The sequence below is a fragment of the Artemia franciscana genome, chromosome 5 (assembly GCF_032884065.1).
Source record: "Artemia franciscana chromosome 5, ASM3288406v1, whole genome shotgun sequence".
In the NCBI taxonomy this organism is placed as follows: Eukaryota; Metazoa; Arthropoda; class Branchiopoda; order Anostraca; family Artemiidae; genus Artemia; species Artemia franciscana.
In genome coordinates this window covers 35,275,765-35,301,463 of record NC_088867.1, presented here as the reverse complement: position 1 = coordinate 35,301,463, position 25,699 = coordinate 35,275,765, and the positions used below count along the sequence as shown (strand labels likewise).

Genomic DNA, 25,699 nt, shown 5'->3' with positions numbered 1-25,699 from the left:
ACGATGTTGTGCTGAAGGATATGTGTTAGCTTTAGAAAGATAACCTCGAATAGTGAGAGGACCGCTTGAAATTATGCATTTTTGGGACTTTCTTATATTCCAAATTTTTGCAAAGGAGATACCAAAGATGATTTGTTAACTATATGTGGAGGAGGGTTTGAAAAGGCACATTTTTGTGTCCGTATGTTGCTATGAGAAATGCCATGACGACATAATTGCGCAGAGCAGGGAAAGCCTTCCTGGAAAACGTGACTTATTGGATTTTCTGAAAGTTCATTTTGTTGCCTTATAGAGATGTTTTAGCTATGGGAAAATAACTGCAGACATGGGCATGGGCTTTTAAAATCCATCTTTTTTGGTTTTCTAAAATACAGCTTCTATGTTTTGTTAAAGAAAGCGGGTTAGCTATTGAAATATAACTGAACATAGGAAAGAGATGGTTGAAAATGCACATTTTTGTGGTTTCTGATGTGCCATAGTACGGATGTGTTGAAGGAGATGTGTTGGCTAAGGCAACAGGTGCTAACAGGAGGAGAGACCTTGAAAATGCACCTCTTTGGGTTTTCCTGCATACCTTGTGTTGCAACACAATGCCTTGTGCTGCTGTGCTGAAGAAGAGGCGTGTTGTGTGTTGCTGTGCTGAAAAATGAGCGTTAGTTAGGGAAACATAACTGCTTTCTAGGCTTAAAAAGGCACCTTTTCAGGGTTCTTTTTACTAATGTAAGGTGATATATTCTACTACTAGTCGGACAAGGTTTTTAAACCTGTGCGATTGGAACACCGGAGTTATGGAGTGACAAAATCTTTAATAGGGGGTGTTGCTCGCTCAGCAACGACATTCATCACTAACGGTCCTGATATTTTTTTTTTTTTAGATATAAATCCCATACCCCTAAAATGACCTGAAGAAGATGGCTAATTTATGGAAGGGGATCTGAAATTTAAAAAAAGCAAATATCAGGAAATAAAATTTCTGCTGGTCAGGGGGGAGGGACTGAAGATTCTTCTGACACAGTTTAATTTCGAGAGGATTGCCTCTACCCCTCCTCCATTCAAATGGATTTTGCAGTTTTAATCGAATTATTTCTGAGACCACACTAGCTAACCATGATAAACGGGAAAACGTAGGACAGCGTAGTAAGACGTACGGAATAGTAAGAAAAGAAGAAAACTAGCCTAGACATATTTTGGCCTGCATCTCCACTCAGTTGTCCTCAGTCCAAGAAGAAGAGCAAAAAGTAGATGGCATTGACCTGTCCTACTGGGCTTTGCTGAACTGGTCTCTTGGGATTGTTGACATTTTTTGTTGCAGAGTTAGTCCTTGCATTTTTCTTTCGTAAAGGTGATGAGCTGGTGTTCTTTTTTTTTCTATTATTTGACGGTTAAACCCCTTCTTTTGTGATAAGTTAAAAATTTCATTCACCAATGGCGCAAAGCAATAGCTTGTAAAACATTAACACTCGTAACCAGGGCCGTATCCAAGATTTTGTTTGGGAGCTATTAAAAAAAAAAGTTGTTTTTTTTTTTGGGGGGGGGGGCTATCCTAAAACAAAAATTGGGAATAAGGAGAATTGTTTACCTGTATTTAAAAACCAGTTTACTGGTAGGATGATTTTTTTTGTATTTTTAGGAGAAATTTTTTCCTGTAAATTTACAACCAATTAACTAGTTGGAGAAAGATTCATTGGAGGGAGTGGTTCAAACTGGGTAGGTTTTAATAGAGGGAATAGGGTCCTCTTTAGTCTAAGTTCGCTGAAGCTTTTACGCTAAATATAACAAATGATAATAAGAGTCATTATACCCATGCAACATGTGAACAAATTATTATTTATGCAATGGACAATATATTAGATTGAGCATGAAAGGTTAAACCAAGGAGAAAAGCCAGAAATTACTGTCCTCATTTTAAAAGATGTTCTTTATCTCCATTGGTGTATTTTTGCGACATGTCTTCGCAAGTCTATCACATTATTGCTACTCCTTGAAATTTGTCCCACTTTTTTAAAAACCAGGTTAACTAACGCCGAACGACTATCTCAACTAACAAGCAAATGTAATTTCTGGAGAGACAAATAACTCCACCTTGATTCGATTGGTTGTTTTGTGAGAAATATTATGCTAATTAAAATAACGAAACGATTTTGTGCCGCGCTAATTACTTACTGGTATTTTTTCCTTAGGTACACTAAGTTATCCAAAAAAAAAAGTATACCTTGCTCGTTTTGGTACTTGTCATAAATTTTGAAAGTTATGAATGTCTTTAGTTCTCAATTCATTATTTATAATTTCGCAATCTCCCTTATGTGTAGCGTCTTTATTTTCCTTCTTTATATATTTGGCAGTCGATGGACTTACTGATCTCGAAGTTGTCTGTTGGGTATTTTTTTTCGCTTGTTACGTTTTAGATCGATGGGATTCGACTTCTTGTTTGGCAAGTAAGAATGAAAGTTAGGAGTCGTGAAAACTTCCTGTAAATGGAATCTTAGACAGATCTTGGGGGGCAGCTCCTGCATGTCCATATATTCAGATATTAAGCCTTAAATAACAGGTATTCTCAGGTCTCTTATTAGGCTATCAAGTAAAAAATTCTCTTTTGAAATAATAGATGCCTTTGTATTTATTGGATTATTTGTGAATATTTTTTCGTTTGTTATATATATATATATTTTTACCCATTTTAATTTTAACTAAGCGGTTCCATCTATTTAGCATTTGATTTCGAATTCATTTTTACATTCCCAACATGCTGAGGAGAATCCCTGGAATAGGAACTGAAATATTCAGTTTCTTTTAGCGCAAACATAAATACTTCGAAGATGTTCGAACTGTGAAAGAGTTTTAATTTTATTATAATCTATACCAAGAATATTCACAAGTTCACTCCTTTTTCATCTATTATTTTAATCTTTTCAAAATCTTGTTATAGAGAAGTATTTTTTGTATATGTTGAATACCTTTCATTCATAGTTAAAATCAACGAAGGGTTATATGTAGCCGCTTACAAGGTCCTTTTCGTAAACAGCCCCCGAAGAGGTGAGATGGGCAAATGTATGTAGGCATTCTTCAGCGAACATTTTTACTTATAAATAGTCTGGATTAACTATAAAAAAGTATGAGTATTAACTAAAATCAGTGCGAATGGATTTAAAATAAGTTTGTGTGAACTTATGAGCGTATTCGAACGAAACGACCTAGAAAAAGGAAGTTTTATAAACAATTTACTAATTATGGTAAATCTATGATAAAAAGAGAAATATCTTAATTGTGAGGGTTTTGGAGGGGGTATAAACGCTGTAAGCCCCCGCCCTACCAACATACCTGTTTAGGAGTCATGTCTCATTTGTTAAAAGAGTATTATGTTTTAATTCAATTATTAATACCGAACACATAAAGGAATTTGAAAGCATTAGGTACCCATTTTATTATTTTTCAATGCTGAAACGACTACAAGCGAAGCAGAAATTGATTGAGTGATATATTGTATTTTAGACAATCTGCAAACACACTAGTCCCACCCCCAGCTGGCTCCCCTGGATCAACCTACCCGGTTCGTCCTCATCTAGTTCGACCAACAGTACTACCAGCTCCAACGCCGTACTATCCTCCTTATTATGGCTGTCATCAACAATCAGGTAGGCCATTCTTTCTCTTCAATCTCTTTTAACTTAGTTTTTCGAAAATTTTCTTTTGTGTTTCTTGAAAATCATCTAATTGAACAAGTTCTTTTTTTTTTTTAAATATGTAAAAGTTGTTTGGCGGGGAAACGAAATATTTTTTGGAAGTAATAAAAGCTGCTCTATACTTTAGGATGTTTAACATGAAAATGAAGATTGATTTTGTCGCTTTGACTATAAATGACGAACAATAGAATTTTTGTTTGCAACGAGAAGTGTCGGTATGCAAAACTGCTCTGAATCCTCTTATAACGTCATTTTGGGGGGAAAACATGTAACTACACTGCGTTTACATACTCAGAGGAGGGCCTACCAACTGCCCATCACCCTCCCCCAAGTCCTAAGTTTCTCTGATTTTCTTGACACTTTTTATTCAGGTCATCAAATTAAAAGCTTTATTTTACAATTGAACCCCTGACAAAATTCTTACCTACGTGCCTGTTATGAGGAATGCACAGAGCAGCCGTGAGATTTTCTTTCTTTAAATACGAAAAAAGTTCAATTCCCGCAGCTTGCTGGAAGCAACTGGATGTGCTCATCGTCATTGTCATTAATTTTTTTCAGTCTAGAAAGTTTTTTGTGAGACTCAAAAATGTGCTGAAACGTGTCTAGTCGGTCAATTGAAGTTTATTTAGATATGACAAATCCACCAAACAATATTATACTTTTACTTCCAAAAAATTATCAGCCACACCTGATAATTTTAAGCTAAGGGTACATCCAAAGCGGTCTCAGGGCTTTTACGGAACTTGTGAACATATCTATAGTTTCCTTCGATTGTTCGGTACTTCCGTATTATATTGTACACACCTGAGAAATGAAGTTTGGTTAATCATAATGAAATATACCGAAATATGATGGAACTACAATACTTTAGTAGCAAAATTACGAAAACTAGGATGAAGAATTATGGTGGGGGGGCAGAAAAAATTATGCTAAATACAAAACGTAACTTATCCAATAAAAATACCATCTTTATGCATTAAATATTTCGTAAAAAATATACCTACAACGTAGATTTCAACTGAGAATAAGGTAATTTTCTTTGTACTGCCGGCCAAAAACCGGGTATTGTCTTATCTGTAGATCTTCATTCTTGAGTGTGTAACATATAATACAGAAGTACCCGATTTTCGTATAATTTGTGGGTTTTTTTTTTTTTTTGTTATAATGAACCCTCTTTAAAAAAAGGGTTTTTTTTGCTAAGCCACGGAGGCTGTTCAAACCTCTCCCACTAATATAATTTGGACTATTGTTCGGAGTCTAATTTTTACAATAAAACACAAAAAAGGTTTTACTTGTGCTTGCAAAAAATGATTGGACACACCTCCTTCCTAAAATTTGTCCCCTCCCATAGAAGTTGTATCCCAACATAATGTTTCACCTTCTTCCCAGTAAGTAGCATGTTAGCGATCATTGATCAAAACAGCGGTTATCAATTTTCACTTTAGAATCATCTGTGTTTGAACCCTTTAAATGTTTTGAGCATTCAATCAGTAGTTGACAGGTGTTTATATCCAAACATGACAGTGATTAATAGTCCTATCACATTCAAGTTATTTGCAGTTTATTCAGATTTTGGCAGTAAATACTAAGTCATTTTATTGTCGTAAATCTAGTTGTACAGCTCTTTTGGTGTTTATTGATTCCGGGTTTAGTGACACAACCCCGATAAGCATTTGCTATTGTTATGCGTTTTTTTTACGATTCAAGCTATTTGTTGGTATCGCCTCTTCAGTGGCGTTTAATTCTACATACTGTCGGTTTTTAGTCGGTGGGTGTAGAAAGGTTTATGTTCATTTGTTGGACAGACTTGCCAACAAGATTATTTCCGACAATTATGCCGAAAGAGAAATCACCAATGCAACAGCACAAATACAAAAAAGAGAGAGAGAGAGACAGAAGGAGAAAAGGAAGACTGTTTTCCTAAATTAATGATTAATATAGACCAGCACTTGAATGAGGCCTTAACCCTACTCATCCATACAATCACATAGGTCAAACAGCATAGCCACACACAATCAACCATAAAGAACAATCCATGGACAGGCAGTCATGTCGTCAATAAGTATAAGTCGTCATTTACCAAACAATAGAAAAAATAATATAGACAAATAATTCAGAGGCAACACTCAACATAAGGGCTCATCAGGAGAATACACTGGTCTATATAGGGTTTCGCCACTCTAAATTCGCAATATATATATATATATATATATATCTAAATATATATATCTAATAAATATATATATATATATCTTAGATATATATATCTAAATATATATATATATATATATATATATATATAATAAGTGAGGAAACATTGTGTATATATTTATTTATTTTTTATGTGTTTATTTTTTCTTGAAAACGGCCCCATATTTTTCAGCAAAATTTGTATCCTGGGATATTCTTGTCTTAAAAAAAGATCTGGATAGGTCAAAAATTTGAGAAAATTCGCTAAGAGCCTTATTGCTGGAAAAAAGATTCATGTCAGGGACGTCACTTTTTGCATACAGTATTGCAGTATTGCAGTGACGTTGTCACACTTCTGTGGAAAAACTGGTAATTGCAAAAATCTTTGTGTGTATTTTAATTACAACAATTCAAAAACCTTAAAAAGAAAACCAAAAGTTTGGAGCTTAGTAGACATTCGGTCTGAGAAATCGGATATGCTTCAATAATCAATTATTTTTCAAAAGAATCAGTAGTGCTTAATGAGCAAAAAAACTGGCATTGTAAAAATATTTGTATATATTTTGACAAGGAATTACAACAATTCAAAAACATTCAAAGGAAAACTAAAAGATTGAAGCTTAGTAGACAATCGGTGTTAGAAATCGGACTTGCTTCAATAATCAAATATCTTTGAAAAGCATTAGTATGAAAAGATATTTCAGTATGGAAAACTTATCGAGAGGTAAACCCAATAAAATAAAGATTTACAAGTGGTATAAATGATAATTAGTTAGGGAAAAAAAAGTTTTTTTCCATCACCTGAACAATTAACAAATCTGCAACCTGGACCGATATTTACAACTAGACCAATAAGGGCAGCTAAAGCAAAGGGAATTGGCAAATCGTCTGTAGTAATGAAAATCCAAAATGAAGAAGAAAGACACATGTGGTTAGGAGATAAGCGACAGTGGAGTCAAAACTTAGCAAAATTGAAAATGATTGTTATGATAATTTTGTATGAGATTTTGACATGCATAAGGTCATCAATGCTTACCATGCCTTTGTTTAAAAAATAAAGTTTCATATATGTGTATTTCATAATGACAAAAGACAAGTCTGGGCAAAAGTCGAGTTCAACATTTAAAAAAAAAATCCAAGCGACGAAATAGCTATAATTAACGACATTAGAGTGTATAAGGACGTTAGCCAAGAACCTGATACTGCATCAGCCTCTGTTAAAAAAACGAAGGTTCGGCGTTATGTTTTTCATAATGACAGAATACAAGCAGTCATTTAAAAAGTTTAACAGATTGACTACTCCCTCTCAATTTATTAACATGCCAGTATAATATTTTACTAATACGCTGTCTAGCTGAATATTCCAGACCCTGACAATTGTATCCATGGCCTCAATTCATCTCCGTAGTTCATGTTTTAAAGCTTTTCTACTTTCTTTACATTCCTTTTATTTTCATATGATTTATCACTCAGATAATTCTTGTACAAGCCCCATCTCCTCTCAATTAAACATATAGCTTTTTTACTACTATTCCTAGCTGCAGTCCTGAATTTCTTCCCCAAGACACCGTCAGCAACTTCACAAATTGTTTTCCTAACGTTATTCCGTCCGTCTTCCATATTGTCAAATTTTAAACTCTCTAGTTTAGTATTCAACCGATCCTGGAAAGTTTCTCTCAAATTCTCATGCTAGAGTCTACCAACATCATAACTTCCTGGGAGGTAGTTACCCTTCCAAAATATCAGCTTTAAATTTACCCCAGACACTGCCAGATGGTGGTCTTTTCTTTTAACATCAATAACAGTACTCCAATATACCCTAGTATCTTGTATTGATCTTGCCAGTCTTAGGTTTACAATGGCATAATCAATAAGGTCTGCCGTCTTACCATCGCGAGAATATCATTCTAACTTATGGGCCATTTTACGACCAAACACCGTATTGGTTATAGCTAGACTGTTGTACCTACAAATTTGGAGCAGTCTATTGCCATTGCACTTTTCTCTTCCTACACCAAATTTACCTAGGTTAGGATACCATCTATCCCTATTTCTACCGACCTGGGGGTTAATATCTCCTAAGAAAAACACCATATTTTTACCTGGGACCCTGCCTATTTGCACCAGTAACTAAGTAAAATTATTATGAGTCACCACTATCTTCATCAATCAGTTCTACAGAGGCATATACTACTATAACTGATATCCTGAACTTTATACTCATAAAATGAGCGATCAGTATTCTATTATTAATGCCCTCCCAGCCTAAACAAGACTTTGCAACTTCTTTTTTCATCATGAGCCCTACTCCTTGTCTATGTACCCCAAACACCAAAAACAAGAACAACAATAGGGAATTTTTTAAGACAGTGGGAATGAAATTAGAATGAATATTTCGGCCCTATGTTCAAGGGCCATCCTCAGCAATACAAATAAGAAAAAACAACTTACGGGAGGATAAAATCAATAAAACTAAAATGAACAGTTTTTCAAAACAGTCCCAGCATCTTTACCTCACCGAAGTTCAACCAACTTCGCTGAACTTACTGTACACCAAACACCAAGGCTGCTTAATTTAATTGCAAGGGTGCCATTTGCCTAAAAAGAATTACAGATATCATAACAAATTTTATAGCAAATATCATCCAATAAAATTATTATTAATATAAAATTAAATATAATATAAATATTATATATATTATATAATATGTATAAAATTATTATAGCAAATATCATCCAAATTGGTTTTCAAGAGTATCGAATTGACCCTCAGCTTTTCTATCTCGTATGATTTAAAACAGCTTTATGAACAGCTTTATAAAACAGCTTTATAAACAGCTTTATTTGAATCTTGCGGAACTCTTAAAGGCTTTGTAAAGGCACTTTGGGTCGCAAGTGTAGTGGGAAGCCAAACAGTACAGGTAACTAGTAAGAATAGAAACTGGTGCTAATAGCGATAAAAAATATAAGTTTCGTAATTGCATTTTGTTAGTAACTTCGACCAGACGGCGATTACTACTCTAATTTTACCAGTTACATTAGTTTCATTTATATTCCATTGCTATTAAACTGAAAATGCCAAGAACGCTAAAAGCTTAGAGGGTTTAGTGATTGGATAAAAAATGAAAAAAATGATTTGAATGAAAAAAGAGGTTACACTGTATTTTGTAAAGCAACCGAAAAATCCACGCCTCTAGAATTAATTAATATAGGAGAAAATGAATTAGAGAAGAAAGAACATATTAGAGAAGAAGATGAAATTCGATAGATAAGACTTATCGATTTTGAAAAAAATCAGCATTAAATATAGTTCTGTCAACGGTCGTATCCAAAAATGGGGGACGTTACCGGTTTTGACTCTCCTTCTCGTCTGGAAATTTCTGTCAGACTCGTAAAAGAGAACCAGTAATGCCTGTCAACATATTGTTGATGCATTTTGTAAATTTCTTTAGTATACCCCCCCCCCTCCAACTAAAAATCCACCCCCACCCCCCCGCCGCGAACAAAAAGCCTGGATTCGGCCTTGCTTTTGTTCTGCAAAATGTCATTTAAGGGCATTTTAAGTACTAATATAAATTAAATAAATTACTCAATAATAGGGTATGTCTTAGCAGTCCTTGCACAACTTATAGGCTACTTTTTAGTAGCACAATTTATAGGCTACTTTTTCGAAGGTTAGACAGGACATTGAGAAGCAATATTTTTTTCCAGTGCACCGCAGAACTCCGTCTGAGGAAATAATATATGTTTGATATTTTCTTTTCAGTTTTTTTTTAAGAATGGGTTTTTACAGCCTTTTTAATTACTCTTCCCTCATTCATCCCAAAAAGTGTATCATTTATCTTATGGGAAAGGTCCTTTTCCCGAAAGAAACTCTTTCCTTTGTTTGCTTTGGGCGCTTTTCCAAGTACTGGAAGTGAGCAATTATTGAAGGAAATCTAAATGGGAGTTTCCACTGAGCAGATAATGTTGTAAACAATGTTAGGATCGTTTTTATATTTCTTGTTAGCTTGATAGCATCAGTTACTTAATTATGTTTTTTTTTTTTTGTTTTTTTTGGTTAATCTGTATGGTGGTTTAATTGATTATTAAGGAGGCCACGCTGTTTTATGCAATAACAACAGATACGAATAAACTAAACTAGGTTAATGGTTTTTTTTTATTTATAGGTCCCTTTCTGTAAAAATTTTCAAAAATATTAAAAACGTGCTATTGGTGGGGGGAGACAGAGCAAAGATTATTTGGGCTGACAAAATCCCAGTGAAAATTTTTGAATGAGTTTTAACTGCCCAATTATGATTTAGTGCATTATAAAGTTATAAAGTTATAAGGTCTTATAAAGTTATGTCCAGATGGGTGCCCCCGATCCTCCCTAATAAGATGACAGCTCAGTGCTTAAATGTATTTTCATAGAGATTTTTAATGTGACTCAGGCATGTATGTGGGGGGGGGTGGTCTACACCACTCCCAAAAGCTCTTTTTTACAGCTTAAAAAGTCTTCACCAGAGTGTCTTATTTTTTTAAGATTTTTGATGGGATTCAGGCACGTATACGGGAGGGGGGATTTCTACACTACTCCTAAAAGATCTTTTTTACAGCTTAAAAAATCTGCAAATATGCAAATAGATTTATCTTGATTCTGAAGTTTTAATGAAATTGCACTCTCCCCTGTGTTGAGATACGTTGCAGCGCACATTATTTTTTCCCCTTGCTTTTTTCTCCTTTCTTTTTTTCAATTTCGGATTTTTTTTTTCAATTCTGTTTCTTCTTCAGAGTAAAAACCGGTAGATATCTTGGATTTATTATTGATGAAAATTTTTCTTGGAAAGAACATGCCCAATTAATTGGTAACTAACTTTCAAGGTCCCTTGGAGTTATCCGCCGTCTTAAATTCCGTTTCCCTAAAAAAATTCTTAAAAATGATTTATCATTCTATTTTTCATCCCCATTTGTCCCAAGGATGCTCTATATGGGCAAGTAAAACTATCTCATGTTATAAGAGAATCCATATCAAACAGTTCGTGGCAACGAACTGTAGTAAGGAGCGACCCGGCTCAATAGTAAACGAAACTCTAAAAAACGGAATTTTGATGCTAAAATATACAGCAAAAGAATCGGATTTTCATGCTGATTTTAAATATATAAGTTTCATCAAATTTAGTCTTTGTCATCAAAAGTTACGAGCCTGAGAAAATTTGCCTTATTTTGGAAAATAGGGGGAAACACCCCCTAAAAGTCATAGAATTTTAACGAAAATCACGCCATCGCATTGGCCGTATCAGAGAACCCTATAGCGAAATATGAACCCTATGGCGAAAGTGTAGAGACGTTTTCAGGGGATTTTTTTGGTTTTAGGGGTGGGGTTGAGGGGAGGGGCTATGTGGGAGGATCTTTCCTTGGAGAAATATGTCATGGGGGAACAGAAATTCAATCAAAAGGGCGCAGGATTTTCTAAAACTACTATAAAAAAAAAACAATGAAAAAATAAACATGGAAAAGTTTTTTCAATTGAAAGTAAGGAGTAGCATTGAAACTTCAAACGAACAGAGATTATTACGCATATGAGGGGTGCTAAAAATACTTTAGCATAAAGAGCGAGGTATTTAGGAGGAGATAAATACCTCGCTCTTTATGCTATAGTATTTTTAGTAATTTTAACTATTTATTCTGCAGCCTTATTACGCATATGAGGGGTGCTAAAAATACTTTAGCATAAAGAGTGAGGTATTTAGGAGGAGATAAATACCTCGCTCTTTATGCTATAGTATTTTTAGTAATTTTAACTATTTATTCTGCAGCCTTTTTGATTCAGGGATCATTCTTAAAGAATTGCGACAAAACTTACGATTTAGTGTAAAGAGTGAGGTATTAACCAGGGTACAAACCCCCTCATATACATAACAAAAATTCAAGAATATAAAAGTTTGTTACGTAAGTTAATTCTTAAGTTACGTAGATTTTTTACTAATGAAAACATTCGTTAAAAATTAAAATTTATAGTTGCCTTTTTATGTAACCGAAAAATTGCAGGACAACTAGGCCTCCTTCCCCACCCCTTATTTCTCAAAATCGTCTGATCAAAACTAAGAGAAAGCCATTTAGCCAAAAAAGGAATTAATATGCAAATTTCATTTTAATTATTTGTGTGCGGAGAGCCAAAATTAAAACATGCATTAATTCAAAAACGTTCAGAAATTAAATAAAAAAACTAGTTTTTTAACTGAAAGTAAGGAGCGACATTAAAACTTGAAACGAACAGAAATTACTCCGTATATGAAATGGGTTGTCCCCTCCGCAATCCCTCGCTCTTTACGCTAAAGTTTGACTCTTTGCCACAATTCTGCTTTTTAAAACAATTAAAAACTTTAGCGTAAAGAGCGAGGGATTGCGGAGGGGACAACGCATTTCATATACGGAGTAATTTCTGTTCGTTTTAAGTTTTAATGTCGCTCCTTACTTTCAGTTAAAAAACTAGTTTTTTTTATTTAATCATCCAAAATAAGGCCATTGAAATTATACCATCTCTTCAGCATTCCGATACACACTAACCTCCATCTTAAACTTACTAAAATATTTGATGTGTCAAAGACTAGGGATTTTCAGATCGCAACTTTTTGTTTTAAATATTTTAACAACCTCCTTCCATCATCATTTGAAAATCTGATCAATTTAAATCAAGATTTGCATACTTACGGATCGCGAAATTCATGTGACATTGTCCACGAGACACCGTTAACAAAAAGAGCTTCTTTTTTAGTTAGATTTTTTTTTTCACCATCTATTTGGAATTTAATCCACTTGGAAATCCGGAACTCAAATAACCTTATTACACCTTCAAGCGAGCAGTGAAGGGTCATTACAGAAATACTGTTTAGATTTGAATATCGTGCGGGCCTCTTCCTTTCGGTCTTTTTCTTTTTTTTCTTTTTTTCTTTTCTTTCTCTTCGTCACCCCCCTTCCTTTTTTTCTATTTTTGATAAATCCAGTCGATTCGTTGTTTCTGTTTGTTCATTGTTTAATTATTCTTTAGTTAAGTTTCTGTCCTAGCCAAGCACTTTTTGTGCTTTCCTGGCAGATTATGTACATGTAATTATGTGTTTTTTGTTTAAATATATTTGATTGATTGATTGATATATTTTATTTACAGCGCCAATTCAACCTCCGCATTATGATCCACGGCATATGCGTTGCTCCTGCCCTGTTCGCTCCCCAACATGTCCAAAAAACGTCCAACCTGGGCCCCTTACTGGTGAGGGAGTTGGGCCCGGGTATCATGTTGAAAACCCTCACGCTCCAGTTGCTCCTGGTCCAAGAACTCTTGCGTCTCCTGCGAGTGGTTCAGTCCCAAGAAATATGGAGTCACAAATCCCTGGAAGTGGTGCTAAAGTAGTTGAATCAGAAGTGCTGCCCTCAATAGAAAAGAAATATTTAAGTGCTAAAGAAATGAAAAAACTTTTAAAGTCAATTGATTTGGAGACTTGTAGAACAGTTTGGAAACAGAAAAAAGCGGAAAGAAAAAGGCAAAAATTAGAAAAACAAAGAACGTTCAATGGATGTGTAACGGAGTACAGCTCTGGGACAGATGACATCCAAGATAATATCCCATTGAAGTACTTAGCCAAAGAGATCAAACTGGAAAAAGTTGATGATTTTGAATCAGATTTGACAAATTCAAGCTCTTCTGAATCAAATCCAATAAGTGTCAAAACGGAGTGTATTAAAGTTGAAGACGAGCCTGTAATGAGTCCAGTGATTCCTGCACCGATAGCTGACATTAGGGTGTCAGAAGCGCCAGAACTAGATGGAAACAATGAACATGGTGTAAATGTTCAAAATGAGGAATCAGACCCTTCGAAGAAGCTTCAGAAGAAACGGAGTGTTCAGCAGAAAAATGAACTTGAAACAAATGCAGTAAAGAAGCGCGGCAGAAAGCGGACTGTTACAACCCCGCCCGCAATTGCATCTCCGGTTAGAAGAGCTGGTAGTGTGAACAGTCGGAATTCAGCACGAGCCTCATCTCGATCAAGCTCTGCTACTTTATTGGAAACGCAAGACAGTAGACAAGAGATTCTTGAGGGTGATGATAGGAAGTCTAGGCAGGGGCCTTCTGTTTCGTGTGGATGGTCGTGGTATGGAGAGCCGTATGAAGCCAAAGTCTTTCTTTCCGTAAGTTTGTGTTCTCTTTTTCTATTATTCTCTCATTTAAGGATAGAAAATAACATTTTGAATATTTTAATTCTGAAAAATAAATTTATAGTATTTCCCTTAGACTCCCCCCCCCCTTTTTTTTGGGGGGGGGGTCCATGGGAACTTTTCGAAAAAGCACCCTTCTACACTTTCGTGAGCTGGTGCCACTAAGCCACTTATACACACTTTACATATAATTTTGAACCCTGTTCCATTTCTTTTGATTAATTCGTTGAATGTAAATTACGATGTATGTAATGAAGTTTAACACCAAGATTTGTTTGTTGTTTTTTTGTTTTTTTTTAGCTTCCAAGATTAATATAAAAAATAGAGAGTATAGAACCGAGTCCATATAGTTCTTCATCTATATATAGGATCGTTTTCTCTATAGAAATAGGGAGGAATTGAAAGAAGTACATATTTGGACTATTCTTTCCATTTCCACAAGGGGATGTTCGGCTAACTGTGCTTTTTTTTTTGTCTGAGAGCTTTTTTTTCGTTTTTTTCTGGTTTGTTAATCAGCATCTTCTCTTCTACTTTGACTCTAGTTTCTTCTGATTTTGCTCTCGTTTCAATTGTTACCGAGGAGAATTTTTCCCTTGCAACAGGGAAATTATACAGAATTACTTCCCTTGATTACTGTTTTGAATGTTAATTTTGACTTAGTTCACCAAGTTTATTACCGATCTTTTTATGTTTTCTCAAGTTTAAACACTGAAATATAAGACTGATTATGCTATTTGTCCAAGTTTATCAAGCTTAAATATAATTCTTCATCTTAAAGTGTATTCTATTGTGAGGATCCTATTGTCATGATAAAGCGGTAAATGTGTCCTTTGGTTAGCTTTTCAGCTGTTTTCTCCAGCTTTACACTCTTTTGCACATAAGTATCGTTTGGATGGGGGGTGGGAATGGCCTTCCCTATAATTTGGAGAGAAAATGTTAATATATAGCCCATGGCCCTTGACTTTCCAGATATGGACCCCTCTTGCCCCACCGCCAATAAAAAATGCTGGAGCTATGTCCCCTTTTTCGCGCACATCTCGATTGTGATCGAGACAAGTGATTTATTCCTATTGATTGATTTATTTTATGCTATTAGTGACTAATTGCTGAATTTTTTATGTTTTTCAGGGTTTCCTATTAGAATTTGAGAATCAAGATTTTTTTCGATTTAACAAACTTAAATATATTCCTTGATTGTAAATAACTCAATTTTAGGGAATTATTGTTTTCATAAAGAATCAGCTATGAATCAGCTGTTTTCCCACAAACATACATTTATTATTTGATCATTATGTTTATTCTATTATAGGGACCCTATTATTTCGATAAGGTTGTAAATGGGGAGGGGGTAGGTCCGAGAAAATAGAGTTATGATCGGACCATGGAAACAACCAGAACCATTTTTTTTTTGGGGGGGGGGGTCACGAATGGAAACTTATTTGTAAATAAATTGTTAATTTTCCAGTTGTGGGGGGGGGCATTCTTTATGAATTTAATAAAAAAGAACGCTTTATGAAAGATACGCCGCTTTCTCATAACACACTGGTGTGCTTGACTAATTTTTGGCAATAAATTTGAGTATTTAGTATGTTACGCGCATAGATGTAACCAGAACTAAAACGCAGAGAAGGGGTTGGGTTAACTTGCATCCATGTAAGGTAAAAAAAGGCGTGCAATTTTTCAGATTGTTTTAGGAAGGGGGCTTCCGTATTAAAATAGTGGGAAGAGAGCTCTTTATGAAAGACACACCATGTTTTTACAAAAAAAAATTGATATTTTTGACATTTTAAGAACCGCTCAAAGCAAAATCGTAATTTTTGTTTTGTTTTAAAACACGGCATAAAGGTGTCAGTGAATAAAATTGCCATTGGATATAAATTACGAAAAAAGAGTAGCGACGAACTTTTGTAAGTGCAAGTCAAAACGGATAAGTGCTAAGTTTTCACAGCCAACAAAATCCAAAAAACTACTGTTTGTTTTTGGACACGACATTTATTAATTAAAGCTCACGTATTTATTAAAGCTCAATAAAATAAGAAGATTTATTAATTAAATTAATAAAACTAATTAAATTTATTAAAGCTCAGGATAGACGTTTTGTGCCATTCTCTTGAAGATAAGGACAAGTATTTCTATTTATTTGTGATAGGATAGAGATAGGCGAGGCAAATTTCCTGTCAACTGGTTGTTTCTTTGGTAATCTTCGGTAAGAAATAAGCACGAATCAGCTGTCAAAACTTTTGTGTCTGCTCTTATAGATATTAGACAAAACAAAAAGTATTTTTAACTGAAATTAAGGAGCAATATTAAACAGAACAGGAATTGTTCTATATATGAGAGGGAATGCATCTTTTTCAACCCTCACTCTTTACTCTATAAAGTTTTAAAGTTCTTTAAAAATAATTCTCATCCAAATTCAACAGTCCTTCTGTTTGAGCTCCTTAATTATAACAAAAAGTGAAGCGTTATCATAAAGAGTGGTTGAGGAGTAAGCAGTCCTCTCCCCTAATAACCAGAATTACTTCTGTTCGTTTTAAGTTTTAATGTTGCTCTTTACTTTCAGTTAAAAATATTCGTTTCTTTCATTTAATTTCTGACCGTTTTTCTTTGATGTCAGGAATTGTAATCACAACAATGTGATGATGTCATCTACAATACAAACACTTAATACGAAAAGTTTTTCGTACAGGTGGCAATACCATTGCTAAAACTTTCAAAGAAAACAAACATCATGAAAAACGGTGTAGGGAATCGTCTGGTAATCCTGAAAACACAAAGGATCTTATCAAGCTTTAATTTGGAGCAGGCTTCATGATGCCATGTCTCCACTTTTCCACCTCTGTACGGGTTGTCATGTGAATGTAATTCTTTATGCTACATAGAAACGGATTGTAATAATATAGATGGAGACCAGAAATATTCCCGGGAACCAAAAGGGATTAGATAGCAACTTTACCCCCCCCCCCTTCTTTTTCCGAAGCCAATATCCAAACCAATAATCAGTAAATCAATGCCCAAAACCAAATACCTAATAAACCAATACCCAAAACTAAAAATAAAAATGGAAACCAAAAATATTCGCGGGATCGAAAGGCATTAGGTTACAAACTCTACCCCCTCCTTTCACAAAGCTCATTCTGTATTTATCTAACGGCTCAATGATATTTAGGAAATTCGGGCATTAAAATGCACTCTTTGAGACATACCCCCCCCCCTTTCCTTCCTGCCTATGCAATGGCCCACTGTCTCTCCTTCATAATAGCTGATGTATAGTCATAAATCACTTCATATAATTTTATGAAACTTAAAGCGAATCGATTTGGCTAAATGAAGCTTTAAAATGAATGCCAGATTTTTGTGCCACAATTTCTGTCGCAAAAAATGCCACATTTTGTGCAACAAGAATCCCTTCTTATTGCAGAAAAATGCTATCCCCCCACAAAACCCTTATTCGGGCCTAGTCTAAATGAAGGGAGATGAGATATTAATTCCTGTCCCCTCTAATGCATCACCGTTACTTTCTCTGTAATTTGAAAACTCGCCTCATCTTTGGCACTTTAAATCGACTAGCTCTCTCAGGATTTTAAATTGATTGCCACTTGATCCTCTTTGGGCCAAAATCATAGTCTAGTGCCACAAAATGGCAGAAAGCACAATGTTTCGTGGCACAGTGTTTTTGGCCACTTAAAAGGACTTTTAATTTATATTTCAATAAGTCCGTTCCTGATCTTCTAGGACCGTTGGTTTGATACGATCAGTCCTGGGAAACAATTCTCTATGACTCAACTACAAAATCCCATATTTATAACTAAAATACAAAATACTATATATTCCTAGATAAAAGCTTTAAATCTCTACAATATAGTTAACTTAATTGCTGAATTTGCTGATGTTATTTTCGTCAAAATCGCTTGCCTTTTTGCATTGTAACATTCCAAGTAGGAATTTTCTTCCTTAAATCATTGAAATTATTTTGACCTCAGGAAAAGCAATAGTCCCTGGATACCAATACAGGATGGGGACCAACCCATCTTCCAAAGTCTACTTTTCCTAGAAAGCCTTTTACAGTTCATCAGAGCTTGAATCTCTATTATGCACTTTAATTTCGGAATAGTTCGCTTTAAATCTCTACAATAGAGTTAATTTAACTGCTGAATTTACTGATGTTATTTTCGTCAAGATCACTTCCCTTTTGCGAGTGTTTCCCCCCCCCCCTTTTTGGAAAATCTGGCAGCTTTTGAAGGGTGATTTTAAAATTATTGAATTTGTATATTTGAATCAGCCTAAAAGGCAATTCTTTTGATGTACTAAATGTTTTCGAAATTTAATTTTTTAGTTTTTTTACTATTAGCCTTAGTCACTCCTTACTTGTATCTCCAATTGTTGGAAAGACAGATAAACCTATGTCAGGATTGCAATGAAAATAGACACCGATACTGACAAATTAGACTACCAGGATTCCAAATTTCTCCTTTGAGTTTTCGAGCTTTGCATTATGTGAGTGTCGTGAGTTTTTTTGTGAATGTCGTGAATATCATTATGTGAATGTCGTGAGTTTTTGCTTAGCTACAAACGGGAAAGCATGAGAAAATTTTATGTAGGTGGGTGAAGATTTGAATTTTTTTTCCCGAATAATACGACATTTTGCTATATTGTGCACTTATGTTCTCGAAGGTCCAAACCCGACCACCTTCCTTTTTGGTGCCATTTTTGTATTATTTGATGAGTATCTTATTTACCAGAACGATGATCCCCCAGTGCTTCGACGTTGTTACCCGTCCATGCGTCATGAAGAAGGCGAAATCATTCGAGTCCGTGATAGCGTCATTCTACGTTCAGGAACACGTCCAAGTGATCTACCATACGTGGCTAAAGTATCTGCAATGTGGGATAACCCTGATGATGGTAGGATTAAATTTTTTTTGCCCAATTTTGACATTCGTTTTATTTTTCATAGTTTCGCGTCACTTTGTACGAACCAGAGACCTTAGATCTCTTCCTTCTGAAACCAAGCAGTGTAAATTTTTTGAAGGGGGAGGGGATAAATAGTCCCGTCCCCGTATTTGTATTCCCTCTTAAGATTTGAAAAACACATGTTTGTTCAGGGGGAGGGGGCTGTTTGAAAATGTTTATTTTTGTAGGCTCGTCGAATAAAGTCGAGAAAACGACAAATTTGCTCCTCCCCCTCTGTTGACGTGGTCAAATGGCACCAGTGTAAAATTGGAGAGTTTTACAATTTCCTTAAATTTCTACAAAATTATTTGTGTGTGTGCTACGACAAATTTATATATATATATATCTATATATATATATATATATATATATATATATATATATATATATATATATATATATATATATATATATATATGCCCCAAATACCCAACTTTATTTATACATAATCAAGTATTAACTTATCTATTCAATTATCTATATATATATATATATATATATATATATATATATATATATATATATATATATATATATATATATATATATATATATATATATATATATATATATACCCCAAATACCCAAATTTATTTATACATAATCAAGTATTAACTTATCTATTCAATTAGTTGTCTGTACTGCTAATGTCAGCAGCTCAAGTATTCAAGCTAGAAACATGAAGTTGATGGTGAATAATTTTGAAGCCATCAAACTGTGAATTATGTCTTACTGTGAATTACAAACTGTGAATTATGATCTAAAGTACGTACCCCCCCCCTGAAAAAAAGAAACATAAATAGGCTATAAAGATCAGGAAAAATACTTACAAGAAATAGAAATCTGACGTCACGATAACAAGCGTACAAGTGACGCTCTCACACGTCATCCTCTCGTTGCTTTCATCCTCTAGTCTCTTGATATTGACAATTTAACAACTCTCTATGGTGTTCTAGTTCCCTGCTAGCGATGATAGAAAAAAAGAGAGAGGATACATAAGTACCACTGTATGCAAAAAAAAAGGATTTTCCTTGTTGATCAAGGCGGAGGGTAGGGGGGCTGTAAGCATCCTATGTAGGTTTTTAGCAATGGTCATTATAATGGTCTGACTTCATTTTTGAGGGTCTTCGGGCTTTCTTTCGAAACTCCCATAAATTTGTTTTCTCTTTTGTCATTTGTTTTCTCATTTGTGCTTTACTGGATACTCTAGATATTTTAAACGGTGATTTTCCTGTTGGCCATAATGATTTTCCTGTTTCCCTGTTGATTAAGAGGGGGTTAGGGTACAAAAAATTTGAAAACGTATCAAAAATCTGTTTATATGTATTTTTGTTAAGTTTTTTGCGTCGGACATACATTTCGAGAGGGGGTCAAACTCCATACCCCCCTTGGATGCGGCCTTGGATTCATGTTAAAATAGTGCTCTGTATTAAAATAAAGAACACTTATGTATTATACCGCCAGCACCCAAGAAGTGAAGTTAGGTTAATTCTAATGAAAAATTCTAAAACATGATGGAAATATAATACTTTAGAAACAAATTTGGGCTATATATTTGCACATTAGGAGGGATTACCTAACCTCCCCCCTCCACTCCTAATGTGCAAGCATACAGTCTAAATTAAATACATTGTAATTCCAATATATTCTGTTCCCCGCAACTTGTTTATCACTGAGCGCAAGCTAATCATTTCTTAATACAGATTGAATATAAAAAAACAAGTTTTTTTTACTGCAAGTAAGGAACGACGTTAAATTTAAAACAAACAGAAATTATTCTGTATATGAAAGGGGTTGTCCCCTACTCAACGCCTCGTTCATTACGCTAAAAATTTTTGACTCTTTGTCACAGTTCCGCTTTTTAAAACAATGAAAAACTTTAGCCTTAAGATGATTAAAAATTTTATTTATTTATCGATTAATTCATCGAATCAAAAAGAAAGGCTGGAGGAAAATAACATATCAACTAGTAAAACTAAATTGAAATCACAAATGTGTTTATTCAAAGATATCATTTTTCCCTTCTTTTAAACTTGAATAGTGCTTTATTTTTTGCATACTCTATATGGTACTTATGTATTATACCATCAGCACTCAAGTTTGCTCTGTGTAAAACTCGAGAACAAATCAGTTTTCCTCTGGCCTTTCTTTTTGGTTCCACTTAATCGGTGAATAAATAAAATTTTCAGTCATTCAGGAATTGATGCCGGCTCGACATCTTTTATAAGGATGTTTCAATGATTAAGGCCGAAAGATTTTAGTCTTTTGAGTTTTCACGTTGAGCTGTGAAAATAAATAAGCGAAAGTAATTAGTTAAAATTGATAGTGCTTTCTGTCCAATTCAAAACTACACCTCCAAAGGAAAGCTACGCCTTCTTAGGATGTTTCGTGCTATCGTCAGCTTCACCACTATATTTTGCTGATTTTAAACCACGATTTTTTTTTTTTTTTTTTTTTTTTTTTTTTTTTTTTTTTTTTTTTTTTTTTTTTTTTTTTTTTTTGGCGTCCACTAACCACCAAAAGTCTATTTGATTAAAAATTGATTTTTGAGTCTTTCAAGTCTTGAGTTTTTCTTAGTCAAATTTTCAAGATAATATTTGTTTGTCTGAGCTTACCAATTTATAAAATCACATTAATTTTATTTTATTTAAATTTTACTGATAGTTCATTTAATTTTAATTAATTAAAATTAATAGAAACTATAATTAATTTAATTTTACTGTCCTTGTTACTTTTAAAAAGTTCAACTTAACTATCTCTAAGTCGGATTTTTGGTGTTCAATTTTTTTTAGGTAGTTAGGTAGGTAATTTTATTCAAAAAACAATACAATAAACTTTCATTCATCAGCTTAAAAAAATAGGCCGCAATGGCCTGTAAGCATAGCTGACATCAAATACGATCCATTTCTTTAAAATATTTAACTTACATCAAAAAGAAAAGTAAATAAGATAAATAAACTACAAAAAAAAGCAAAAAAAACACAAAAAAAGAAAACAAAACAAAAACTAATAGTCAATTTAACAAAATGGAGGGAGATACCCTTCTCTCAATCTAAAATACTCAACATTACTAATTGTTCAGAAGATGGGCCTTGAGGCGTCGTTTCAGCTGAGGCAGACTTTCTGATTCCTTAACTTGTTGTGGGAATGGATTCCAGACGGACGGTCCCATGTATCTGATGACATGAGCTGACCGGGAAGTATTCCGAAACTCATGAACAAGATTATTTGAATTTAGCGTGTCATAATCATGATAGGAAGAACCCAAGCTAAAAAAATCATTAAAAATATCAGGCCCTAAATTATGTAGACACTGATACACTAAAATACCAATCTGCATGTCTCTGATTTTTCCAACATCCAAAATATCAAACTTCTTATATATAGACATAGTGCTAGCGCTTCCACGATCATAATTTCCTAGAATTCTAATTGCCTTATTCTGTTGCACTTGAACTCTCCTGTAATTAGACTAAAGGTTACTAGCCCAGATTAAACAACCATAATTTATATACGACGCTATTAAAGTATGGTACAGTGACATTAAAACTTTCAAAGGAAGCACATTTTTTAGACGCCGCAGCATTCCAACTCCCCTTGACACTTTGCAGGAAACTAGGTCACTGTGCGCCTTCCAACTCAGTTTGAAGTCAAGAAGAAACCCGAGGTAACGCGTTTCTCAGACTTGTTTTAAAGAAACACCATTGTACTTAATATCTGAAGGTAAATCTTGGGGCTCACCAGTCCTTCTAAAAACCATGTAACTTGTTTTTGAAGCATTAACAGCAAGTTTACTGAGTGTAACAAACGTATGTAGTCCCTTTAAAGCACTGTTTGCTCGGTCTATCAAGTCCGGCAACGATTTGGCAATAACAGTTATAGCAGTGTCGTCAGCAGAAGACGTTAAGTAACCAGGGATAAAAAATCTCATACTATCTACATAAATTAAAAATAAAAGAGGACCTAGGACAGATCCTTGTGGCACTCCGCAATTCAATGGGTAAGCTTGTGAAACTTCATTATTTATTACGACTTTTACACTTCTACCTCGCAAATACGACTCAAACCAACTCAAACACTTATTCCTAACACCTGACTTCGACAATATATCCAACAAAATTCCAAAATCAACAGTATCAAAAGCTTTCTTAAAATCAATGAAAATTGTCATGCAAAAATAATTTTTTCCAGTGCACCGTTTACCTTATCAATTAAATTTAAAGCGGCATGCACAGTTGAATGTCTTTTTCTAAATCCAAATTGAGTTTCAGACAGAAATCTGCAATTTGTTAGATGCTCATGTAGTCTTTTGTGCACTATTTTTTCATATAGGTTTGAAATGATGGGTAGTATTTTCAAAACATTTTTCAAAACATTCGAAATATCAGGACCTTGTTTGAAGGTATCTTTACCTCTTTTTTGATAACAGGTAACCCATAGAAACCACTGCTCTTAGAAGGCCGTAGCTTTGATCTATATTTAGAAACATTTTCATAATTCTTTTTGGTTTTTTCTTTTTGTAAACTATTATTATTTTTTCTTTTTTTAAACTATTATTATTTTTTCTTTTTTATAAACTTTTTCTTTTACTGAACGATCGATATCACATATGAAGGAAATGAATAGAATTTAATTATGTATAAATAGAAAATTTATAATTATTGGAAAATTCAGAAAATTAATTATTGCTAATTGATTGTCATTTAAAAAAAAATCATTATTACGCACTTTGAAATAAGAGTCCGGCGCATCCCCCCCCTGCACAAAATTTTCCCAACTAAGACAGTCAATCAAAATTTTGAAACAGGTCTATTTTCAAATAGTCTAAAGGTAAAAAAAAAACTATGCCTCTTGGGTGATACGACCCTCCACAGCCCCTGGGGCAAGAGCTGTAAGCTATGCAAGGTGCCCATTGTTTCCATATAACGTTTGTTTATGAAAGGCGGGCATGTTTGATCCTGGTTTTCCAAAAAGGCTTAAGGTACTAAGGTGAGACTTTCAGAAAATGTTAATGTTGAACAAAATAAAAACACACAAAGTGCTTGCTGGTTACCCATAGAGTCTATCAGCAATACCTCAGAAATGCTTTTGGATATTAAGTTCAAACTTTCAGGGCATATTAAGGAGGTTGCTGAAGAGTGATTGAACGGTCGACCACCGCCACCCAACCACCCTCCCCCTTTTCTATTTTTTAAGGGGTAATTGTAACGAATCAATCGTCCTATGACATTGAAAGAGGCCTCATTTGAACAGAAATTAAAAGTTCTAGTGCTCTTTTTAAGTGACCAAACAGTTTTGGGGGCAACTAGCCCCCTCCACGTCCTTTTTTCGCCCAAAATTTTGAGTTAGTCATTTTGTTCAGCATAGTTTAAAGGTTCCAAAACTATGTCTTTGGAGATAACACGACACCCCAAGGCTCCTGGGGATAGCGCTTCAAGTCTTAAAATTTGCCACCTTTTGCGTATAGCATTTTTTATTGGAAGTATACAAACATTTTTCGGAGAGGGGGGTTGTCAGTGTTGCCAGATTAGAAGGACAGGATTATGCTTCCTTGAGCCCAAAATTATGCTTTTTTGGACAGATTTATGCTACGCTTCTATATTTTCCCAGGTTTCACGAAAAAGTTGATCAGTTAAGACAAGTCGAATTCTATTTTATCTTAATAAAGGTTCTGTAAAGTAAAGTAAAGAATACGGCATAGACTTTACAGTCCACACCGGCGGTGCTGATCTCCGTTTCTTGGCCCAATTTGGTTTACGTTTTTCGTCTTTTTTTGCAAGTCGTCTTTCTTGTCGAAGCGGTTGACGATATTTGGAAACCATAGTGTCTTACATCATCATAAAAATTTTACTTCAGATAGATTAAAAATAGAAGGAAAAACGCGGTTCATATTCAATGATCTTCTTCATCTTCGCTTTCGGATTTGCCTTCTTGACCAGGGGGTGGGATGGCTACGTAGAGGTTCTTGGAATTGTGGAGCTTGATCTGATTGTCTGTAGGGACATATTTGTAGCAAACTGTATCTTTTGTTCTTGGTCGCAATTTTGTGACCAACACGGCTTCAATATTCTTTCTTTCTTATTTCTTTCAATCATTCTTTCTTCAACCTATTCCGCTTTTTTGTCTTGACATCACTGACCCAAGAAAAAATTCTTTCTGAGTCTGTGTTCGAATGCGGCAGGGAGAAGACCCTCTCGGCAAGTTCTGTCAGATCTGGAAAACTTTCGTCGGTAAAGTTTCTCATTTCGAGTATTTTTCTCCACATTAAGTCTGCAGTAATTTTGCTCACGTCTATCTTTTCAGGGTCACTAAAAGCATATGGCAGCTTGCGCAACTGGGAGTCAATATCTGTGAGTTTTTGCATGATACTTGGAAATCGGTTCACTACGACACATAGTGACGGAATACTGGTTCTTTCAGTTCCCAGGGCCATCTTGGGATTAACAAACTGAAGGGACTTCAGTTTGTTAATCCAAAAAAAGAAAAAAAAGGATCACCGTGCGGGAATCGCTTGAGCGTTTATGTCGCTGCGGTAATGTAGAAACCTAAACACTTAAACGCTATGCCGATAATTTTACTTTAGTTTGGTCGAAAAATTATAACCATCTTGATTTATAACCATAACCATCTTAATTTGATAAACCATTTTTGGTGTTCGTTTTATTGATGTGACTTTATGAGTT

General features: G+C 34.5%; 1 protein-coding gene across 1 annotated transcript in view; it reads left to right on the top strand.

Annotated features, from left to right (window-relative positions):
- Window positions 1-25,699, top strand: part of LOC136027328 (histone acetyltransferase KAT6A-like) — a 179,556-nt gene that overhangs the window by 140,073 nt on the left and 13,784 nt on the right. Inside the window, exons 7-9 of the mRNA XM_065704462.1 lie at window positions 3,490-3,632; window positions 13,018-14,036; window positions 18,806-18,968. Of these exons, the coding sequence (XP_065560534.1) occupies window positions 3,490-3,632; window positions 13,018-14,036; window positions 18,806-18,968 (1,325 nt within the window). The remainder of the gene's footprint in view (window positions 1-3,489; window positions 3,633-13,017; window positions 14,037-18,805; window positions 18,969-25,699) is intronic.